The 25,379-nt window shown below is 32.2% G+C and overlaps 1 protein-coding gene across 1 annotated transcript; it reads left to right on the top strand.

The window, feature by feature from the left end:
* Positions 1-329: 329 nt before the first annotated feature.
* Positions 330-12,032, top strand: LOC8285980 (uncharacterized protein DDB_G0271670). Its single transcript, XM_002526276.4, has 7 exons — positions 330-1,019; positions 1,110-1,280; positions 1,373-1,471; positions 5,248-5,379; positions 5,811-5,948; positions 9,850-10,077; positions 11,346-12,032. The coding sequence occupies exons 1-7, from the start codon at positions 552-554 to the stop codon at positions 11,691-11,693; spliced, it is 1,584 nt and encodes a 527-aa protein (XP_002526322.1). The 5' UTR covers positions 330-551; the 3' UTR covers positions 11,694-12,032.
* Positions 12,033-25,379: the final 13,347 nt, after the last annotated feature.

Below are 25,379 nucleotides of genomic sequence, written 5' to 3'. Positions count from 1 at the left end.
AAGTAAAACAATAATAATAGCTCTATAATATATTATTAAAAAGAATACATCACTAAAACGGATAAAAAAATATAAATAAAAAAATTTTATACATAAACAAACAAACAAAGAAAGGAAAAATAAGTAAATTAACCAAGTACACGTCTGCAAGCGATACACTATTCATACCACTTGCAGCTGAAAATGGCATTATCCATCTACCTTTCCAGGCCCACAAGTTTAGGTTAGATGTAAATGTACACTTTAAGTTTAGTATTGCTTTCCTTATTTGTGTGTATATATATAACAGTAACAAATTTCCATCTTTTTAAGTATATTAAATTAAATAAGATGACTCATAAGGAGAAGTTCTTTTCCTTTTGTCTTTACCGACTTTCTCCAGCTCCTCATTGTCGACTTACAATCCCACCAAACAAAGTAAAACGGACAGAACAAAGAAAAGGAGAGTTTCTTGCCCTTTTTGTTACAAACGCATCAGCCTCTTTTTGTTTCCATTGCATATCATCGTCTACACTGTACTCTCCATATTTCTGTCACGATATTATATTAACATGGTAGTAGCAGCCTTTAAATCCGCATCTGGAAGAGCAACAACATCATCATCATCACCATCTTCTTCTTCTTCTTCTTCTTTAAAACAAACCGAAGACAATCCTACATCACCAAGGAAAAAAGTAAATTCTCCTAAGAAACCTCGCCCTCCTCGAAGATCAAGAAGTGTTAGCGCTGTCTCAAGATCCCAATTTGAAACTTCATCTGATTTCTTGATTAAGAGAGACAATCCTCTCTATTGGAGCAATGTCTCTCCACCTGACGAAGAAAATAAAGAATATCTAACTGCAAAGAATAAGTCTCTGAATGCAGATAATAATAGAAGGGGCCGATCGGTGTCAAGAAACACTGATGTTGGGAAAAACGTTTCGAAAGAGATAGGTAGGAGCCTGGCAAGGGTGGACACTGGGCGCTGCCGTTCTGTGTCCCGGGGTCCCGTGGCTAGGACGCATTTCTTCAATTCCGAGGTTAGACTTAATTCATTTCTTTAGAGTTATTTGTTTATTCATTTTGGTTATGGAACTATGTTGAGCAACTTAATTCATTTTTACTTACAGAGGGACGTTGAACAAAAAAGTATTAGTTTGGGCAAGTATAGAAACAGAAATGATTTGGGAAGAGGTTCATATGTTGGGAGAAAGAGTAATTTAGTTAGAAGCAGCAGTTCTGATACGATCAAACAGATTCAAAGCTTGCAGACGCCAACACGCAGTTCTTCCGCAAATTTGGTATGATTTATTTTGTCGTTGTACTGACATAGAATTAGCATCTAAATTGGTTTTGTTTATTTGTTCTTTCTCCTGCATTGTTTTTGTTTTAGGCTTCTTCACGAAATTTGAGTTGCGAAGATGGAGTTACTGCAAGCTCGTTCTCAGAAGCTGAAGAGAGGACTAATAGAGCAATTTGTGAGCAAACGAAGGTGAGGTGCACAAGAGTCTTATGGATATTTGGTTTGGATACATGACCCCCTTAACTTCATTCTGTAGTTTCTTAATGATTTGTAATCTAAAAAAGACTGAATGCCATTTGTCTTTTGCATGCTTGTGTATGTCGTTGGGGAAACTTTATTGTTATACTGTTTGCTTTATTCTCCAATATGTAGTCAGTCCAATAATGTGACTTGGGAGGCGATGCCTCTAGTTGAATATGTGAAACTGTTTGATCTGAGGTTAGACTTGCTATTTCTGACATCCAAAACGACCTTGAAAGTCTGTGTGGTTTGCCATGAATTTTCTGTAACTCCTTTGTTTCCTTAGTTTGAGGCAAGAGAAATGTGTCAATTACAATCCTTACGTTATTTCTGGGAGTTTCTTGTGTGTACTTTATTATAAGTATTTGTTGTTGTTGTTGCATGTGATTTACTTTGGCATTCTTTTCATGCTATATGTCCTTTCTCCCCTACAAATCTCTTTTTGTTTTTCTTTTTCCTACAATACTTATTTCTATGTGTCAATGCCTTTGAAATTCTGGCAAAGGGCGGGTTATCTACTAACTATTGGAGTATGTTTGTGCATCTCAATTCTTGCAGATTTCTTATTCTATTTTATATCTAGAGAACACGATTATTATATTATATCGCCCTTTTCTTGATAATAAGAAATTTACAATGAGGAAATAGAAATGCAGTTGATGCTCCATCAAAAGATCGGCCATAATTGAATTTGCATCTTAAATGTATGTAATTGATGACCGATTAATGAACATAAGCTATCATTTAGAACTTGCAATGTGTTTGTACATGCTTGAGGGACATCAGTAGTATGATATGTAATTATTGATAGTTTGGTAACAGAGAAGGCAAAAATCGCATTATAATACATTAGGCTAGATTGGTGGATTTACATGTTATGTGAAAGAGCAATTAGTCATGGCAGTTTTCCTTTGACCTTTTAAAGGCTTCCTACAAGGTATTAGGACGCTTCAACTTTTTTGATATTGAACTACTTTTTCATTATTTTTTCTCCACATAACATATCTATGGTTCAATATATTGAGCAAGCTGATGCTTTTGACAAGAAAGGAACTATTTTAAACAGAATATTCAAGAACTATTTTTAACATACTAAAGTATAAAAGCATAAATTGAAGTTTTGGAGGTCTAACAGTGATTGTTAAAATTCGGGGAAAGGATATTTAAGAAATTTCAATTTAATTTAAAACTTTGATTATTCAGGTTCTTTTCGAATTTTTTTTTCAGGTAGGGGCTTTATTAATTAGGTATATTAGATTTTATCACATTAGAACTTATCTATATAAACATCTTCTACCTATTTTGATTAGGTTTATGGTTTTCAATCTCTAATAAGTTTTGGTGCCTATATAGGCACACTTCTTAACATGAATAAGGCTCCATTTCATTTCTGGATATTTGCTTTTTGGGGATTTTTTTATCATGCTTGGGGTGCTTAAAAGAACCTTTAATGGATTTATTTTCTGTCAAAAGGTTTTGTAAGCTATTTTCAGGAAATTTGTCATTATTTTTATCTTTTTTCCTTTTCCAGACAAGAAAGTCATTTTCTTGACTTTAATCTCCTAAAATGGGAAGTAGTGTATGAGCCTGATGCTGCAGCCCACTGCAATTTTAGCCTCCTTTTTCTTTTGGTGGAGCATCCTTTTCTATGTAACCTTATTTAGAAAATTGTGAATTCTGTGGAAGTACAAAGATGCTTGTTGTTTCCTTCTATTGTCATTTAGTGTCATAATTGTACGTGTAAATATAATTTTTTTATGGTCTTCAGGAAATAGAGCCAAAAGATATTAAATTGTTTATACTTTCTCTTTGCTTTAAAGACGAGAGAGAACATTTTCATTTTACCCACTTTCTTTACTACATTAAGAGAGGGGGGCACGTTTTCATTTCACTGAATTGCCTTTGTTTGCTGAACAAGATTAGGAGATTGAGAGATGTGAGTTTCTGTTTTACCAAAATTCCTTCTGTACTTGCACTAGATTAAAAAAATAGAGAGAGAACAATTTTCAATTTATCGGAGTGCCTTATTTGATAGCATCCGAGAGAGAGAGAGAGAGAGAGAGAGAGAGAGAGAGAGAGAGAGGGATAGAATTCCTTGGTTGTGGCATAACAGTAATATTATAATCATTTTTTAGATTGTATGTTTGGCAATTGTGTGTGTGTGTGTGTGTGTGTGTGTGTGTGTGAGAGAGAGAGAGAGAGAGAGAGAGAGAGTAACAACAGTTGTAGTAGTACTTTCCTAATTGATTAATTGATTTATGATAGTCTTATGTTGATCTAGCACTAATCTTAATTGAAATATAATTTAAAACTATTTAATAATATTTTTTCAATTGAAATATATAGTGCAAATTCATCATTGTGGCTTTTTGCGTCATTCTTTTTACAATTTATGTCAATAATACTATTTTTCTAAATTAAGTAGTAGTTCATATTTATTATTTGCTTAATAATGATTCTAATTATGATTAATCATTATATCTTTTACTATATAGTAATAATGAGTTTAGCTTAGACAAAGTTGTAATTTAATTATAAATTTATTAAATTGGGAAATCAATGATAAAAAAATTGAATGTATATAATAGTAATAATGAGTCTAATTAGTAAAATTCATGTGCACCGCACGTGGAAAAAGAAACTAGTATTTAGAAAGGTGGATGGGAGAAAGTTGTAAATGGCAGATACACTATTTTATAGTTGCATACATGCCTCTTGGTCATAAACATTGTGATAAATGGAAGCATCATTAGAAACTGCTTAGAACTATTAATCTGAGCAGTTTATTATTGATCTATGATATTCTTGATCATTAATTGGACATCATTTAAATATGAAACATCTATCTTGAGTTGGGACCTGTTGGAGTTGAGTTAATTTTTAAAGTTTCTCTTTTTCTTTAAAAAAATAATCTATTATGCAACCCAATTACTCACTTTCTGTTTGTAAACAAATCTCTGAAGTCAACATCCCCATATTCGAATACTGTGCTTTAAGTCTCAAAGATGAAATCCCCCCATTCTTTCAATGACTCCTTTGAATTTATTTCTGCAACCTTTCAGACAAAAGAAGTCTTTCAGGGTTTTACGGCAGCAGGTTTCCTTTTAAACTATGGGCAGGACAGGGGAAACCTTCTATTTCAAAATGGAAAACAGGGCTCTTAGTGGCAGCAGAGTTTAATTGCATAACTTGCGCTTAGTGTAATTACCAATCTAGAAACAGGGAAGTAAATAACAAATGGGTTTGTATACTGTGTTAGGATAGAATCAAATGGGTATCCTCATGTAGAGTTAAAGATCTAAATCAAGGCAGGCGTTACATTTTGGAGTTGGCATTGTTTCATAAGTGATGGAGAAAGAAACTTAGATTAAAAGGAAACTGTCAGAATTTTTATCAATGTTTCAGTTTTTGATATAATTGCAGTGACAGACTGTTTCTTTTCTGTATGATATAAGAAATCTTGTTAGTTTAACGTGATGTCCATTTAAAAGCTTAATGAACTTGATATAGTGCTTTAGTGATGTGGATTGGTAGGTTAGGAACTTGATTAAGGATTCCAGATTTTCTCTAGCTTGTGGTCATTTTACAATGATGAATTGCTGGTGTCTGTCCTATGCTCTAGTTGCTAGCAGCTTCTGTAAACTTCATTTATATTGCGTATAGAACATGTGTTCTTTTACAATCTTCGATTATCCACTCAGGATATAATTTCTTCCTGAACTCAGGCGATCCAAAGGAGCCATCTAACTTCTATTGCAAACACCGATGTAACTGATATTCCTCCTGACTTGGTCAGCCCTAGCGCAGTTGAATTGGTTTTGGACATCCGAAGAGAATATGCCAACAAGCTTGAGCAGGTAAATTTTCTTTGTCTCAAGTTTAACTTAAGAAATGTTTTAAACAAAACATGGTTAAAGAGTTTAAAACATAATTTGCCCTATAAACTTGCTTCACTGATTTTCATTAGTGAGAACATCATTTTATTAGAACATTGCAAATTGGTTGCGAAGCCAGAACATGCTTACTTAATGAGTTTTCTTTCCTATGATCCTATATGTACCCAGCTTTAACATTTTTGTGTCTTTTAAATGATATGATGGTCTGCATGGCTTAACGTTAAATATGTTATTAGATTATTTGTATTCTTCCTGTTTTTGACAGCCTAGAAGTGATCTGAATTTGTATTTTGTGATGGTTGTCATTCTTGACATGCATTATCCTAATCTTGTTTATAATTTTTCTCTTATTTGGGTGAGCTAGTGATACTCTTTTTTAACTTGTAATGCAGTCCCAGGAACGGGCTAGGAAACTTCGAGCAGACCTGGCTGTTGAGGAGCACCGTGGTTTAGAGCTGAGCAGAATCCTTAAGGAAGTAATTCCAGATCCCATGATGTCAGATGTACAGAAATCTCGTCCAGGAAGGAAGGTAGGTTTTTCTTTGGACATATCCAATTTAATTATTTGATGCACGTTCAACCCTGCTGTAGCAGCGCTGCAATTAGCCAACTTGGGTTGAGCTTTAGGTAGTTTGGGCTTGTCTCATTTACTATATGATTGTTAGAAAGGATAGAAAAGTGGAGGGATTGGAATTTTGAAAACCATATAGTCTAGGTACATAGTTCGTAGACTATTGTTTTCAAAATTTAAATCCTTCAAAATTTAAATCCTTCCACTTTTCCATCCCTTTTAACAAACATAGCCTAAGTCGAATTATAACCGAGTACCACCATGTTCATTTATTGCTCACAAGTGTGAACGAGCTTACGATGAGCCTAACTTTATCATAATTCTAAATTATAAGTAAAATTATTCATTAGTTCATTAAGAACATAAAATATTTGATATAATGATTATAATATTCAACTCAACTCTACTAAGTTTAGTCCTAAGTCATAATTTAGAATTATTATATTACTAAAAAATTTAATGTTTTGATGATCTGTACCATAATTTTTAAGTAATATTTTATTAGTATAATTATAAGATAGAAGAGAATGCATATGTGGTTTTCTATAGTAAATCAGCTTAGATATAAAATGTAGTTTCCAAAATCAAGTTATCAATAATTCAAATTCCAAGCTAGCTCAGGAGCATATAAATGAATGTGCTCACGAACCTAACAAGTAGAGCTTTGCCTAACTTGGGTTTGGGGCTCATCATTAATTGATCTCAGAAATGAGCTCAAGCAAGTTCTTATTGAGTTGAATATCATTCAGAGTACGAGGGCTCATATTTGTGGCTTGGATCATTTGCAGCCCTACTGAGGAGTATACAATATTGTATCTTATTAGAATTATTAAATACTCCATATTCATTTTTGTTTATTAATTTTCTTCGTTTTTTTTTCAATTGTTGGGTGGTTGGATATGGCACTTGATCCATTTGATTTTGCCTTCTTAACTTTAAATTAATAAATTAGAGTTTAATGGGTCTCCAAAGATTTCCAAGTAATGTAAGACTTTAGAAAAGAGGCGACTTTTGAAAGAATAAGATATGGAAATTTAATTATGGAGAATGTGGAGTTTCTCATGTATATGAACTTGCATAAAACTCATGATCTCATTTAATGCAGGAAGGTAAACCGATCGTTCTTGTGAACATGAAACCAGCTCTATCTGATTTCAATCTGAATGAGATACTAAAATGTGGAGCCTTTTGGTTTAGCCAGGCTTTAGTTTTGAATTAGCTTTAGCTTTTCTGGTACTCAATTCTTTTAGGCTTTGATGATAGTGCATTTCAAGGATTGGGTTTCAAAAATGCTACAGGATATTTGACCAACTTGTTGATGTAAAACCGCAAAGGTCAAGGAAAAATACAAATGCGAAAAGCTAAGAGAAAAAGCATAAAACTACAAACCTAAATTAATTCTCGATTGATCAAAACCACAACCTAAGAAAAAAAGCTAGGTACTTATAATTTATTGTTAAATGCCCTAAACTAACATACATGAACTAGGACTAGGAATTCTAAACTAGAAGCTAAACCAATGTTGCTAGGAAAATCCTAAACCAAAAACTAAATAGGATTATTCCTAATGACATAGAATAGTTATTAGTACTACATCAAAACTACCTTATGCAAAATTCACAAGTAAATAGTGAATTTTGTAATTAATATTTCAATTCAGATAAATTCTAAACTTGGTTTTCATTATCTGCATCATTCTTTCCTAGTTAAAGAAACTTGATTGCGAGTTTTTCTATGTTGAAGATATACACTTGGAGTTGGAAAAAGGTCCAGGCTATCTTCTTCGACTGCAATAGCAAAACTAAATCTTTCGCAATAATAATTTTATTGCCACATTTTACTCAGTTTGCAATGTTAATTCTCTCTTGGATCCATCACAAATAAGTAAATTAGTTGGTTTGCAATTTCCTTTGTTTTTCCCACGGTCTCTATAAGGAAATTTTAAGTGACAGATATTTATAAGGAGATAATAATTTGGACGGAAAAATGAAAAGAGTGAGGAAAAGAAAGAGACAAATTTATGTGGTTCGGCATAAGCCTACATCCATGGGCAACGGAGAAGTAAAATTCACTAATTAAATTGAAGAGTACAAAACAAAAATGTAGAGAATAACTTTCAAACTCTTATACGCAAATACACCCATAAGCTTACCTCTCTAATCGTACACCAAATATTGTTGGACCTAAATGGAGAGACTAAAGCTTGCAAAAGGACCTCACAAGATATTTGTCAAAAGAAAATGACACTTGCACACACTCGTTACTTTCTCAACAAAGAAGAAGAATGGCATATTTATAGCCAAATTTCGAAATTAATACAGTAGGTGGCCATATTTATGACCATTTTAAGCTTGATGACCAATGTGGTGGAAGACCATAATTATAGCCATTTTAAACATGAAGACCAATGTGGTAGACAAGCTTCATGTATAACAAGTCCATGGTGACGTCAAAATGACCTTGGGATAAATTCCGGGCAATATTAACATATCTTATCTTGTTTCTCTAAAATAGGTTCCTCAAGTTTTTTTTGTTTCAGTATTAGCATCTTGCACTTCAGGATCACATTGTCTTGCTCTTCATGATGAACATGCTTTGCTTCTTTTTGAGTTTCGATATTTTGAAGAGAAACTTTTATCTATCTTACTTAGTGATATCTTAATCCCTTCAATTTTTTTTTTATCTACATTTTATCTTTTATTTTGAGTAGGCTTAATTGTGGAAAAACTTAGTTTTCCTTTATTTATGATGGAACATTTGAGTAGGCATCATATTCCAAATAATAAGAGCCACGCTTTTGAAGAGCAGCAGCCAGTTGGCATGTATAGTGTAATCTCGCTGATATAAGTCATTTCTCTCTATCTCGTAAAAGATGTTTGACCTTTAAATATTTCGAAAAGAAATGGATAATATCTTTTAGCACCATCATAGGCATCCCTAAAATAATACAATCTAAAATTCATCCAATCGTACTCTTTTGAGAATATTGAACGTCTAATCTTTGAATTTCAATCTTTGGAGTTCTTCCAATGACGAAAATTTCAATTAGTTTTGGGAAATTGCCAGTTGTCCAAAGAATAATATTTGTTACTTTGCTCTTTCTCTAAAGAATCAGCTGCTGATGTCCTATTAGAAAGCAATCAGCTGTTGACCCATCAGAAGATTTCAGCTGCTGCCTAAACTTTCACGAAGGTAAATTGTTGCCTTTTTCTTTGAAGACTGACCAAAAGGAAATTGATGCAGCACCCTTTTCTTTTCCCTTGGAATTGAAAGGAAACAAAAGTTTTCCAATGGTTACATAGTCAAGGGAGAGAAAAGTAACCGGTATAGTAAATGGTAAATGACCCAATGTGCTCGAGGAATAAACTAAGAAATCTCCAAAGCTAAGGAAAAAGCACAAATTTTGAACTTGAATGACTTTTCGATTGATCACAATCATAACCTAAGAAATTATCTAGCTTACATGGACATTTATTTACTAAAACTTGAGGCTACCATTAGTAGGAGTTGAAATACTATACTGAAAGAATACTGAAAAACCAATGCAAACTAGTCTAGGAAAATTCTACTAAATAGGATAGAGAAAAAATAATGTTTATTTCTAATGAAAGCTGCATATCATTAAAACCTCTTAATACAAAATGTACAATAAAGTTCTAAATTTCATTATTAAAGATTAATTTACAATGATATTAGATTTAGTCTTCCTCATCTGCATCAGGCTTTCAGCTCACATGTTCTTCATACTACTTCTTACCCATGTATTTGGATCCTATGGCCATTTTAAATTAGGGGATTTCGACATGGTTGACATTTGGAGAGATTGACTCTGTTCTTTTTGTTTTTTGGTATGATGATAGTCTAGCATTGAAAGAAGGAAGATGTCAAAAAGATTAACAGAAGAAGCAATGGCTTATTTCGATGAATGTGTGTCACTTTCAACCTTTGATAGCTCCGATTTTTCATCGCAAGAGGACCCGCCAATCAGCGTAGTTGGGATTAGTGCTCCTGTAGGTGACCATGTGTCACTTTCACAAGCAAGTACTAGTGTTGTAGCCAACCACGACAATTGCCCAAATGATAGACAGGTTTGTGGCCTAGCATCACATCACTTCAGTTTCTTCAGATTGGTTATTCTTCTGGGTGAAATATAGTGTGAAATATATGTGCATTAGAAACTTCAACTCAATGACCAGGCCAGGTTCAATTGGGCCTAAACCATTTAGGACTTGGTCTGGCCCAACCTGGAAGGTCAGGCGTAGTTCATTGGCAACCCGACTAGAGGAGTTGAAGTTAAAAATAATATTCTTGTCCAGTTTGGGCTTTAGAATATTGTTACCTTGCTAATTATCCCGACTCCTCGTTCAAGTTTTTCATTTACCTGCTGCATGCAAAAACTTGCATGCTTTAAAAATTACATGCAAAAACTTGCAGGTGGAACCATTTTCTAAGAATTTTATTTTAATATGATCTAGATAGAAATCCCTAGTAATAAATAGCATTTCTCCAGCTACTAAATGAGAAATAAAAATAATACAGAATGAAGTAAGAAGGATGTTGAATTTTACAACTTTGTTGATTTATTAGAGGAATTTCTTTCTCTATTTTGTTTTTTGTTTTTTTATACTTGTTGCCTTTTGTACTCGAATTCTCCTTTTATCCAAACAAGAGAGAATTCATTCCATATTTTCCTTCATCGTCCTCCATTATTTTTCCTGTCTCAAACAAAAGGCTAAGGGTTTAAATTACTAATACAATGTAGGACAATCCTTCTTTTCTTATAATTACAATCCTCTTGCTAAAGTTAAATGAAAATTAGTGTTACTTGTTATATGATAAGTCAAAAGTTTAGTATGTTCCTAAAATTTGCTTAGAACTGTTTGATATCGCCTTGACGGATGGGTAGTATTATCTTTTATAAAATATTGCATGGATTTTCTTTTTGTGCTGCTCATAAAGGGTATCTTGCTGCCTTTCTCTCCATTTGTCAAATTTTGTCCAGGGATATTAATTTGGTGTATTATTTTCTGCTAAATTAATTCTGACAGGATGTGACATTCTGTAAGATGGATTCTAATTTCTAGCATTCAAATATGATGTTTTTGTATGTGCAAATGGATTAATTTGATAAAAGAGTTGTTCTAATTTGCAATGTTGGTGAATATCTATATTGGTATACATAACTATTCTTGTACATACAAAATGCTGCTGACTTTATTCTATAACTTGTTGGATTTTTCTCTTTTAAGGTTCCTTTTTTCCTTATGGGAGGTTAAAAATTTATGAAAATACGTATGAACAATCAGAAATCATGCATCTTATCTACGCCTCTCTGTTGTCAAATTATGCTATACAGGCATGGTACTGTATATATAGCAGCAGTAAGGAGCCTACCCCTGATGAAATCAGTTTAAACGGCTCGGAAACACAACGGGATAGGAGTTTACAGTTTTCTTTTGCTGATAATCAAAATGACACCCTTGAATCCCAGCATGACATTGGGAAATTTGTCAAAAATTTTGAGAGGGGCATGGAGAGAGTTGATGCCAACTCGAATATCCGAGGCAATCTGGATGATTATAATTTGCAGGTCTCAGCACAAAGCTGCTTGTTTGACATGGTGCTTTTTAAGAACAAAATCAATTCCGGTACTATGCTACTTTGTGGTGGTGTTACTACTATGCTATCGCCTTTTGGCTCCTAGTCCTGAAATGTATAGGTTCTTATGTTGTAATCCGAGTGCTGTTGAGTGGAAGTTTTAAGCAGGTAGGTTTTGGGATCACACCCTTGTAAAATATGCAAGCATACGTACGTGGTCTGAGTTTGCCACTATATGTAAAGCCGTGGTCTGAATGTGCTGTGACAGCATGAGCTTGTAAAGTTGTGTTGTGGCTGATGTGATTTTTTTGTGGATCGACTACGTCCTTAATAAGGTCAGAATGGTTGACAATTGATATCTCCAACATTGATCATTTGCTGTATGCAAGGAAGCTGAAAAAAAAAAAAAACAAGGAAAGAATATAAGAAAGATATTACACGGTGACATGCTTTTCTATTTGAGTATATAGTTGTTTCTTTTAATTGTCATTTTAGGGATCTTGGTTTTATTCTTTTTTTCTTTTAAATTTCAGTACCTCCAATTAATATTGATTGTATATATATATATATATATATTTTTATATTGTGACATTAATAAACCTTGATTTCAATAGCAGACTCACTTAAGTGATCTTTTACTAAATCGACTAATGGAATATTCATATTTTAAAATTATTTCATTTTATTTCTCAAAAAATTATAAATATATATTTATTTATTAATTAGTTTATTATAATTAATTTTATGGTAAATTATTTAATAAAAAAATTCTATTATTAAACTTTTATGTTTTATTAATATAAAGTCATATTTAATGATATTAGTTGAGTAGGTATTAAAGTGAAAAAAAAGATTATGGACAAAAAAACAACTACAGACATTTAAGTAAAAAGTGTAATTGTAAGATATAATTTTTAGGAAAAGGTGCATTCTGGCGTTTACTACCAGGAACGGATTTTTATAGTATTTTTAGATTCATATAACTAAAAAAAAAGTCTTTTTTGTCATTTTAACTGTTCCACTAACGGTGGTTTCTTAAGCCGGAGATATCCATTTAGTTTTATTTTTGGACTGTTAGCTTGTATTGGGATCCAAAAATATTGGCATGGCATTAAATTGGCGGAAGAAAATTACCAAAAGCAGACAATCCTATAACTCATTCAGCTTATGTAAATAAAAACTCCCAAATTTGACAATTTTGAAATTCTTAACCCTAAATTACAATGCTAGTACTTCTCAAACTATATTCTAATCGAAAATTAAGAGGAAATCAAAGCGTTTCATCACTGTCGTTTGTTGACACAGAACATAGATTAATTATGAGTAAAAAAGCAAGTAAAAAGGGTTTGGGGATTCTTCGGTAACGTTTTAAAATTATTTGCATATGGGCTTATTTGAGTTTAGAGCTTTAAATATGTTTTGTTTTGCTGTTAGTTTCGATTAATTTACATTAGTTTATTGGTAAAAAAATAACTATAGTTAATTGGGTTAGATTTTTAATTCTTTGTTTTACTCTTATATTTCAGAGAATGGATGAGTATATTAATCTTCTATTTAATTACGAGGGTACTTGAAAGTTAGAACTTGAAATAAAATATGTTGATAGTGACCAACTAAATATTATTGATTTTGATAATGATTTCTTAAGCTTTGTTGGAATTAAGCATAAATATGAGATAGAATTAGGTTTCAAAAATGTTAGGAGTATATTTGTGTTAGATTCTAGAGATGACTTAGAAAATGGCTTGTATTTAGTGGAAGGTGATGAAGGAATTCAGAAAGTGCTATATTACATAAAGAAATATAGTTGGGTGATGGGTTACTGATGCAACCTACACCTAAGGCAGTGAACCTATCGATGCGGCCTAGCACTAGTGAGTATCAAGGTCGTATCCCTGGAGATCGGGTGAACCTAAAGTTACTACTGTTCGCTATGTTATCTAATCTGAAATAAGAAAGCCCAAATCTTTCAAATTTAAAAGAAGAATTAAATTTTCACTTACTAAAAGTTTGTAGAGTTTGATTTGGAAAATCAAGGTTGAAGAAGAAAAGGAGAAGAATGAGAGAGACAAAGAAGAAGAGGAAATAGAAAAGCATGCGTAGAAATGAACAAATGAAAGAGGTGGTATATTGGTGTAAAAATAGGCAATTTTACAATTTAATCCTCTTTCTTTCTAACTTTCCAATTTAGTCCAAAATCATTACTTTTCAATTAAATCAGTATGTAACTAAATAATTTATTTATCTACCACATAATATAATAAAATAGATCATACATAATCATGATGCAAATGACATGTTTAATGACATGCTAATGAATATTAATTATTAATAAAAAAGAAATAAATAAATTTGGTTGTGACACTAATGGTCAAAGAAGGGAAAGGCAAAGAGTTCAAAACTCTAAAGCCTCACAACAAAGGAAGAAGCATGATCATAAGCACAAATTTGCTAGACCTTTGAGCAATGGGCATGTGCATCAACATCATCATCATTATCTTAAAGATGCCACTTGCTTTTATTATTGTATGGATGGACATACAAACTATAAATGTCCAATAAGAATGAGTCATTTGGGTTATCCATTTGGTAATGCATTAAAGACTAACAACAAAAGACCCAAATCCCTTTAGGTACCTAAGAAGAATGAAATCTTTATTTTGTAAGTGTGCTTAAAAAGTACCACAAATGAGAATAAGTGGTACCTTGATAGTGGATGCTCTATACACATGACGGGCAATACATATCTCTTCTCACACCTTGAGATGAAAAATGGAGGTAAGGTAACCTTCGGAGACAATGCCAAAGGTAAGATCATTGGCATTAGAAAAATTGGTAAGAAAGACTCACCCATTATTGATAATATGCTTTGTGTTGATGGTTTGAAACACAATCTTTTGAGTATTAGTCAACTATGTGATAAAGGATACAATGTAACCTTTAATCATCAAACTTACTTTGTCATTCAAATGGATGAGAACAAAGTTGTGTTTAATGGTAAAAGGATTAATAATGTACACATGGTTGGCCTTATTAAATTGACTACTTAAAAGGTTTAGTGCCTTGTAGCTTTAAAAGATGACTTTTAGATGTGGCATAGAAGATTTGGGCATGCTAGCGTGGAGCTCATTAGAGACTTATGTAAGGATGAGCATGTCCTTGGCCTTCCAAAAGAAAAAATAAAGATAAAATATGTGGATCATGTCAAATGAGGAAGCAACATAAGAGTTCTTTCGAGGCCAAAAATAAGGTAACCTCTAAACCTCTTTAACTCTTGCATATGGACTTCTTTGGAAAGGATTGCTAGTTTAAGTAATATGCAATATGCATTTGTGATTGTAGATGATTACTCTCGATATACTTGGGTAGCCTTTCTTGCTCAAAAGGATGAACTTTATATGAAGTGTTCTTAAGGATTTCAAAAAGATTTCAAAATAAAAAGGTTTTTTAAAATTACTTCTATTAAAGTGATCATGGAAAAGAATTTGAAAATGAAAGTTTTAAAACTTTTTATGAATAAATGGGCATTCCTCATAACTTTTCTTTCATTAGGACACGTCAATAAAATGGAGTTGTTAAAATGAAGAATAGGACATTGGTAGAGATGGCTTGAACCATGCTCAATGTGTACAATCTTCCTAAGTACTTTCAGACTGAAGCCATCACTATCGCTTCTTATATTAAAACTGTATTTACATTAGATCTATTTTGAATAGAAATCCTTATGAGCTTTGGGATGATAGAAAACCTAAGATTTTATGTCTAAGGGTATTTGGTTGCAAATGCTATTGTATCACTGAATATTTCAAGTCAAACTTTTAGTTGGTAGAATGCTCTTGAATGAATAACGCGTGTTAAACCTATAGAAACCGCCTCAAGGATCATCCCTAAAGCCCTGGGATCTAAAAAAACACACTTTAGCAAAGCTGTTAGGTTAAGCTAACACTACTCAAGCTTAAGCTAGCGCTTTTAGAAAAAGACATGTAGTGGCGCAGCGAAAGCTCTAAACATTTCACATATCATGGAATACAAGTTTTAATTGAGGATTTAAGTTGAAAAAGGAAATAAATTTTCTTTTATGACCGTGAAGAACATAAAGAAAAATATTATAAACTTTGGAGAGCAGAATTCAATTCTTGATTGTTGATAATGTTTATGTTAGAGAATCAAACAGAGATTCACAATTGCAAATCCTCTAGATTATCTCACACAAATAACCTCAAGCAAAGCTATTCAATCCTTGAAGATGAAGAACTCCTTCTCCTCTCTCAAATTTGCTACTATAATAACCTTTTATTATAGTAAGTATGTCGAATTATCTCTATGATAATAAAGTAAGAAACTCATTTATATAGTGTTAAAGATTCATTATCCTTAATATAGTTGTACAAACACATGACATTACAAAACTTTTTGTGATGACATGTGTCGAGCATTATTAATATATGTCATTATAAAACTCTTTTGTGATGACATGTGTCAAGTTGTATTAACACCACGTGTCAAGCTGCTTTTTTGACACGTCATCATACAACCCTTTTGGTGATGACATGTGTCACGTTGCTTTCCTAATACATGTCATCATAAAACCCTTTTTTGTGATAACACATGTCCAGATACTTTCTCCACACATGTCATGATAAATCCTTTTATGATGATACATGTCGAGCTACTTTTCTAATACATGTCATCATAAAACCCTTTTGTAATGACACGTGTCAAACTGCAGTACAAACACATGTCATTACAAAATCTTTTGTGATGACATGTGTTAAGCTCCTTTGATATATAACACCTATATATTATACATTATCATTAGTTAGAAATTTACAGACTTTAACTTCGAAAGATGCTAATATTCCTACTCGAGATACAAGTCAAGTCCATCGCCGTGCTTGAGTTGATCTTAACGTGTGTGACTTTTTAGGTTCATTATTAATTAGTAATGGAAATTTAATACGAAACTCTTTAATATTAATTAAAAACACTTTAATTAACAAAGGAAAAATTAATCAATTATTCCTTAATCATTCTCATAAATGATAAGTAATGTTTAACAACATATTATAATTACTCAATTAATAATAAAGGTAGTGATTATCCATGAACCCTTTATTTATAATTACCCCGGAAATTAAATCCTTCCATTGAATAATATCTCGATCAAGTGAGGATCATGGAATAGTTAAATCCACTAACTTGATTTTATGACCAAATGCAAGATACATCTCAACTAAATACGATTAATGTGATAACCCATTTCTTATTAATCATAATCACCTCAGCCAAGGATTTCCTAGTCAAGATGTTATCAGCTTGCATAGGATATTTCCCTTGTTTATTCAAGGCAATGGATTTCTTGTTGATGAACACTTGCCTCCATACATATGCAACCGGAGCCACTATCTGCAAGTACCCATTCTAGTTATGAACGGATACCTAAAGCATAAACAAATTCCAATTACATATTCATGAGATAACTCTATCACCTTAGGTCTGAGGATTAGTTACACTATCATAACTTAATAATGAATCACTGACTTAAGTAAATCATCCATATGATTCATTATTTCTTCAAGTCATGTTTAGTCCACTCGTCTCACAAGTGACCCATAATGATTAACTTATTAACTCATACTAAATGGCATGAGACTCACCATCCTACATATATTAGTATCTCATACTAATCATAGGGTTAAACACATTATGTTAGTGTTTCGAATTAAAAATGTCCAATATTCAATTCTACAACTAAGAACTATTTTATAATATTTATTCTAAAGATCTTTTGTCACTCATATTCTCAACTCTTGATAATGGAGTCTTCAATAAATATTATTGGATTCATTCAACAATTATATTAATACAAAAATGAATGATAGGCAACTGCTATTAAATAAAAAGATATTCATTACATAATAATATCATAATGTATGAACCAAAAAGTAAAAACTCTAATTGGCTTTTAAGACATACATCTAACAATCTCTCACTTGTACTAAAGCTAATTGGAACAGTATTTGAAACCCATCTTCTCAAGATGGTGATCCAATTGTATCTGCATCGTAGTTGGTAAAGGGATTAGCTACATTCTATTCTAATCCTACTCTTTGCGCAGCTATATCACCTCTACCAATGATCTCGTGTATGATATCGAAGCATCTTTCGATATGTTTGGATTTCTAATGAGGCCTAGGTTCTTTAGCTTGTGCAATAGCCCCATTGTTGTCACAGAAGAGAGGTACTGTTGACTCGATGGTTGGAACCACTCCCAGTTCCATCACGAACTTTTTAATCCAAACTGCTTCCTTTGATGCATCAAATGCAGGAACATACTCGACCTCTATAGTGGAGTCTGCAATAGTATCCTATTTAGAACTCTTTCAACTTACTGCTCCTCCATTACATATAAATACAAACCTTGAGATAGACTTTCTATCATCCATATCTGATTGAAAATCAGAATCTGTATAACCATGTAAACTTGGTTCTCCTCCACCATATGTCAAGAACATATCTTTAGTTCTTCACACGTACTTAAGATATTTTTTACCGCCACCAAGTGCTCCTCGCTTGGATTAGATTGAAACCTGATAGTCACACTAATAGCATAGGCAATATCTGGCCTAGTACACAATATAGCATACATTAAACTTCCAATTGCTGAAACATATGGAATTTTAGCCATCTAATCTCTTTCTATGGTTGTCTTTGGAGACATACTCTTAGAAAAATGAATACCATGCCTAAACGATAACAATCCTCTCTTAGAAACAAGCATGTTGAATTTCTTCAACATCTTGTCTAAGTAAAGACCTTGAGAAAGCCCTATAGTCCTTTCCGATCTATCTCGATATATACGAATTCCTAGAATATAAGTAGCTTCACCTAAGTCTTTCATGGAGAAAATCTTTAACAACCATACTTTTACAGATATCAATATGCCTATATCATTTCCAGATAATAATATGTCATCAACGTAAAGTACAAGAAAAGTGATAGCACTCCCACTAATCTTCTTGTACACACATGGTTCATCCACATTTTTTATGAAACCAAACAATTTGATTGCATCATCAAAACGGATGTTCCAACTCCTCGAGTCTTACTTAAGGCCATAAATGGATCTCTTAAGCTTGCATACTTTATTATGAGCACCCTTAGATTTAAAACCCTTGGATTGGTCCATATGGATGTCCTCCTCAATGTATCTATTAAGGAATGTTGTTTTGACATCCATCTGCCAAATCTCACAATCATAGTGTGCAGTAATGGCTAATAAAATCCTAATGGATTTAAATATGGCTACAGGCGAGAAAGTTTCCTCATAGTCAATTCCTTGCCTTTAGCAATACCCTTTCGCCACTAGCCTATCTTTGAAGGTTTCTCTTATGAACCCATTTATTCCCTATTGGTACTATACCTTCAGGAGGGTCTACAAGAACCCAGACTTCATTCTTATACATGGAATCCATTTTGTATAGAGTCAATATCTGATATTGGCTCTTCATAACTAATAGGATGATCTACATGATCTATATCTCTATAAATGAATAACTCTTTTACATTCCCATAGAGCATGCCATATCTCTCTGGTGGATGAGAAATTCTACTAGATCTTTGAGGTAATGTAATGATAGGGTTGATAGGCGCTGGTTTATTGATTGGTTCTTGACTGATTTGCTGTTCAGATGACACTTCATCGAATTCTATCTTCATTTGGCTCCAACTTTCTTAAATAAACTGTTTTTTAAGAAATAGAGCATTCCTGCTAATCACAATAGTCATATCAACAGAAAGATAGAAATAATATCCCTTTGTTTCTTTAGGATATCCAACAAATCTACCTTTAACAGATCGAGCTTCCAATTTGTCCACTTTTAGCTTTCTTATAAAAGCTGGACAGCCTTAAATCTCAACTTGTTTAAGACTAGGTTCCCTGCCATTCCATATCTTATATCGATTTTTAGGAACATACTTGGAAGGCACTCAGTTCAAAAGGTATAATGCTGTAAGGAGGGCATATCCCCATAAGGAAGTGGGTAAATCAATAAAGCTCATCATTGATCGTACCATGTCTAACAAGGTGTGATTCCTCCTTTCAGATAAACAATTCAATTGTGGTGTTCCAGAGGGAGTAAGTTGTGAAACAATGACATGTTCCTTTAGGAATTATCAAACTCACTGCTTAAATATCCACCACCTTGATCATATCAAAGGGCTTTAATATTTAGGCTTGTTTGATTTTCCACTTCAGCCTTAAATTCTTTGAATTTCTCAAAATATTCATACTTGTACTTTATAAGCTATAAATACCCATACCGTGATAAATCATCAGTAAAGATAATGAAGTAATTGTGACCACCACGAGCCATAATGTTAAAAGTTCCACATACATCACTATGCATCAGTCCTAAAACATTTGAATCTTGTTCCTCTTGTCCCATAAAGGGTGATCACGTCATTTTACCTTGAAGACAAGATTCAGATGTCGGATATGATTTAGAACTAATGGAATTCACTAATCCTAGTTTGGCCAACTCAGTGATTCTTTCTTCTGTAATATGACCTAATCTAAGATGCCACAACTATCTCAGATTTAGTTCTTTCTTCTGTAATATGACCTAATCTAAGATGCCACAACTATCTCAGATTTAGTTCTTTGGTTACTTTGGCATTTATATTTACATTATGCATTCCAATTTTAATTACATATAAATTCAAATAATATAGACCATTAGTTAAAGTACCGTATGCTATACATTCATTTCCAAAATGAACTTGACAAACATCATTTGCAAACATGAATTCATAATTCATAACTACTAAAGCAGAAAGTGAAATGATTTTTTTGTATGCATTAGGTACATATAAGCAATCCTCTAATATTACTTTAGATATGTAGACAAAATAACATAAGCAATTCCTATGGCAACTGCAGCAACACTTGCTCCAATCCTAATTTTCAAAACTATCTCATCCGTCTCAAGGATCCTACTTTCTACCATATCCTTTACTTTCCTTGACCTTCAAGGAATTCATATACTTAGCTTAATTGCATCAAGAATTGAGAACTATTTTCTCAAATTCCTGAGCCAATCAATGAAATTCGGTTTAGTCAATCTGTTAGCATCAAGTATGCTTGCAAGTGGATTGAGGGGGGCCATTTTAACTTTGCAAAAGTATATTATTAATGACTTGTTATGTAATTTCATTTTGATTTTTGGCCTTTAAATCAAAATGATGACTCCCACTAACTTGGTGAATCTCACACTTCCTAGTGAGAAAAAGAAATCCTCGTTAGTGGATTTCTAGCGAGTGATTGGTTTCTTACCAAATTTTAGTGTCCCTCGCGTTTCATTGATTATTGGGTTACTAACATTTTATAAATATTTCATATTATAAGCATCTCATGCATGATCCAATCATTCACACCTCGGCTCCTAATACTTTGAACCTCACGTTAAGTCGATTATTGGTCCATTGTACATAGTTAAGTCCAGTATCCAATAAATGTAATAGCAATATTAGAACCTCATCGGGAGTCGACATATTGGCCACTAACAATAATTATACTTATAATATCATATGCTTAATAAAACTCAACAAATTTATCATATGATCTTTCATAACCTTCACGGTTTATCCATGATTGATTGCTAAGACCATAAAAATCTTTGATTTCACATAGGAGAGAGCCATAATATTAATTTCTCAAATCATACCATTTATCAACTTAATATTAATTAGGAGATTTTAGTCTTTGTTAGGTCTCGCCAGCATACATCCCATGCATATCAAAGCAGATAAATAAACTCAGATAATTAAAGGCTATCTATTCTAATTTAATTCTGGAGCCACAAATTAAATTTGGATACCTAGGGTTACTCAAATCATGAAGATCGATTTTCTTGCATTGTAGATGATCTAGTTCCTTTCTGATTCTTGAATCTTCAAATTTCTTCACTTGTAATACTTTACAATTTATAAACCTTAGCATACTAAGGTGAAATAAGATTACGAAATCAAAAGGTACCAAAATAATTAATTACAACCCTAATCTAAATAATTAAATTTACAAACCATAAGAATGTATCAAAGTAACACATCAAATGGATTCCTAAGCTCAAAATCATCTTACATGGAATCAAATTAACTTTTCTATCCAGTTTTCATTGAATTATTAAAAATCCTCAATTATCAACAGGTTGACTCTGATACCACTGTTAGAAGTACACATGTTGTGGTGCAACGAAAGCTCTAAACATTTCACATCTCATGAAAATTAAGATTACAAGTTATAATTGAGGATTTAAGTTAAAAATGAAAATAAACTTTCTTTTATGAACGTGAAGAACACAAAAAAAAAAATACTACAACCTTTGAAGAGCAGAATTTGATTCTTGATTGTTGATGATGATTCTGTTAAAGAATCAAATAGATATTCACAAATGCAAATTCTCTAGATTATCTCACACAAACAACCTCAAGCAAAGCTATTCAAACTTTGAAGATGAAGAACTCTTTCTTCTCTTTGAAGTTTGCTACTATGATAACTTTATTATTATAATAAGTATATCGAATTATCTTTATGATAATAGGAGTAAGAAACTCTCTTATATATTGTTGAGGATTCATAATCTTTAACACAGATGTACAAACACAAGTCTTTACAAAATTCTTTTGTGATGACATGTGTCAAGCAGTATTAATACATGTCATCATAAGAATCTTTTGTCATGACATTGTGTCAAGCTCTATTGGCATATGTCATCATAAAACTATTTTGTGATGACACGTGTATTGACACCGTGTGTCAAGCTGCCTTCTTGACACATGTTATCATAACACCCTTTTGGTGATGCCACGTGTTATGCTACTTTCCTAACACATGTCATCATAAAATTCTTTTTGTGATGACATGTGTCCAGATGCTTTCTCCACACATGTAATCATAAACCTTTTTATGATGACACGTGTTAAGCTACTTTCTTAACACATATCATCATAAAACCCTTTTGTGATGACACTTGTCAAGCTATAGTACAAACACATGTCATTACAAACTCTTTTTTGATAACATGTGTCAAGCTCCTTCAATATATAAAACTTATATATTATACATTATCATTAGTTAGACATTTACAAACTTTAACTTCAAAAGATGCTAGTGTTCCTACTCGAGGTACAAGTCAAGTCCATCATCGTGCTTGAGTTGATATTAACATGTGTGAATTTTTAGGTTCATTATTAATTAGCAATCGAAATTTAATATTAAACTCTTTAATATTAATTAGAACACTTTAATCAACTAAGGAAATAATGAATCAATTGTTCCTTAATCATTCTCATAGATTATAAGTGACGTCTAGCAACATACTATAATTACCAAATTAATAATAAAGATATTGATTATCCATGAATTCTTTATTTATGATTACCGTGTAATTAAATCCTTCCATTGCAAAATATCCTAATCAAATGAGGATCATGGAATAGTCAAATCCGCTAACTTAATTCTATGACTAAATCCATGATACATCTCAACTAAATATGATTCAAATTAAAATCCCGTAAGTTGGCTAGGTGGCTAGTAAACCCCAAACCCCACACCCTAAACCTTAAACCCCAAATCACAAACCCTAAACCCTAAACCTTAAACCCCAAACCCCAAACCCCAAAGAGAAGAAGAAATCATAAATGCAAGTTTAAACAAAGGAGCGCAAGATTGAAGAACTAGGATTGAAGATTAAGAGATTTACAATTTCTATTTCCTTTAAACTTGCATTTGGGGTTTTGGGTTTCGGGTTTAGGGTTTAGGGTTTGGGGTTTGGGGTTTGGGATTTGGGGTTTTAGGCTTTGGGGTTTACTAGCCACCTAGCCAACTTACGAAATTTTAATTTGAATCATACTTAGTTGAGATGTATCATGGATTTAATCATAGAATTAAGTTAGCGGATTTGGCTATTCCATGATCCTCACTTGATCGTGATACTTTTCAATGGAAGGATTTAATTACACGGTAATCATAAATAAAAAATTCATGGATAAACAATACCTTTATTATTAATTTGGTAATTATAATATGTTACTAGGCTCACTTATAATTTCTGAGAATGATTAAGGAACAATCAATTCATTATTTTCTTAGTTGATTAAAGTGTTTTAATTAATTTTAAAGAGTTTAATATTAAATTTTCATTGCTAATTAATAATGAACCTAAAAGTTTACACATGTTAAGATCAACTCAAGCATGACGATGGACTTGACTTATACCTCGAGTAGGAACATTAGCATCTTTCGAAGTTAAAGTTTGTAAATGTCTAAATAATGATAATGTATCATATATAAGTTTTATAGATATTAAAAATAGAAAAATAACACTGGTACTTATAAGAATTATCCAAAAATCAAAATGAATATTTTTTTTAAATAAAGAGGATCCTAACCGAATACGGGCCTGTCAAATCTGCAAGAGTTGATGAATTAGATCTAATAGATTTGAACCTGATCCATCAGATCCGCTAGGTTGTATGAATCAGATTGTGGTTATCATATTTTTAGACAACTTTTTTGGTCTTTAAAGAGTCTTGGAGGCTTCTTTGAAGATAACAAAACTTATCTAGGGATGTTTAAGAACTTTCGCACACAAAGGATATGAAAAAAGTGCACCAACAATTTATTAAGATTTGGAAGCGTGTCCACCTAAAGTCAAGAAATTCCCTTAATTATCTAGTTTGTTCCTTACTTGAAGGCTTTTGTGGCTTTTGTGATTTTCTGTCCCGGATGGCTTTCTATATTCACAGTGATGTAAATATAATAGGGTATAAGTTTATCAAGATTTTACTATATATGCAAAAACAAAAGAAAAAAAAAATTCACCCACTACGCATTTTATTAAAATCATTACATTTTTACGTCTTTTATTTGCAGTTTACTTTTTCCATTAAAAGAACAAGAAAATGATATAATTGAAAAATAGAAAAGAAAAAGTCATAATAAAATAGAGTGAATTATAAGAATCAAAAAATTTATACATGTAAAATCATATGAGTACAAAAGAGATTATTCAACATTGTCACAAAAAAACAAAAGACTGTTGTCAATTAATTATGCGCCAATAGATAATAATATTAAGAAATGAAACCCTTTAGTGATAGTTTTCTTTGAGGATAATTAATAAAAGTCTACAATTTTACTATATTAAGCACAATTAATCTAACAGCTTTTTTTATATTATAATCCAGATCATGTATATTTTATTAATTTAGAAAAAAATTAAAATTGATGCTAATCGCTAAAAAGAACGATTAAACCTGTACATATTACTAAAACAAATGATAAAACATGCACATGCTAAAACAAATAATTAAACATGTACATGTTGCATATTAGCATCGGTCTATTAATTGTACATATTGCTTAGACGAACTATTGAGTACTACTTCAAAATGTAAATTGCTGTCTAGCATCCATGGTTCTTGATGGACAATGATAGGGCTTGGCAATATATAAAATTGTTTCCTGATTTATATTGGTACATTTAAGGTATATTTAAGACTGCTGTTAGGTATTAAAAAGAATAAGCTTAGAATTTTTTTCTTGATTTAACATAAATTTTTTAAAATTTTTTGTAACTACGTTTCTTAAACCTGCTTTAGCAAAAGCACAGATTTACTTGTCCAACCCCAATGTCAAACTACCAACTAGAAGATCAGAGGACCCTATAACATGTCCAGTCACCGAATTGACAACTTTCCAAACCTACTATTATCTACAAGGAATATTGGG

The sequence above is a fragment of the Ricinus communis genome, chromosome 6 (genome assembly GCF_019578655.1).
Source record: "Ricinus communis isolate WT05 ecotype wild-type chromosome 6, ASM1957865v1, whole genome shotgun sequence".
In the NCBI taxonomy this organism is placed as follows: domain Eukaryota; kingdom Viridiplantae; phylum Streptophyta; class Magnoliopsida; order Malpighiales; family Euphorbiaceae; genus Ricinus; species Ricinus communis.
This window is presented reverse-complemented; position numbering and strand designations above follow the sequence as displayed.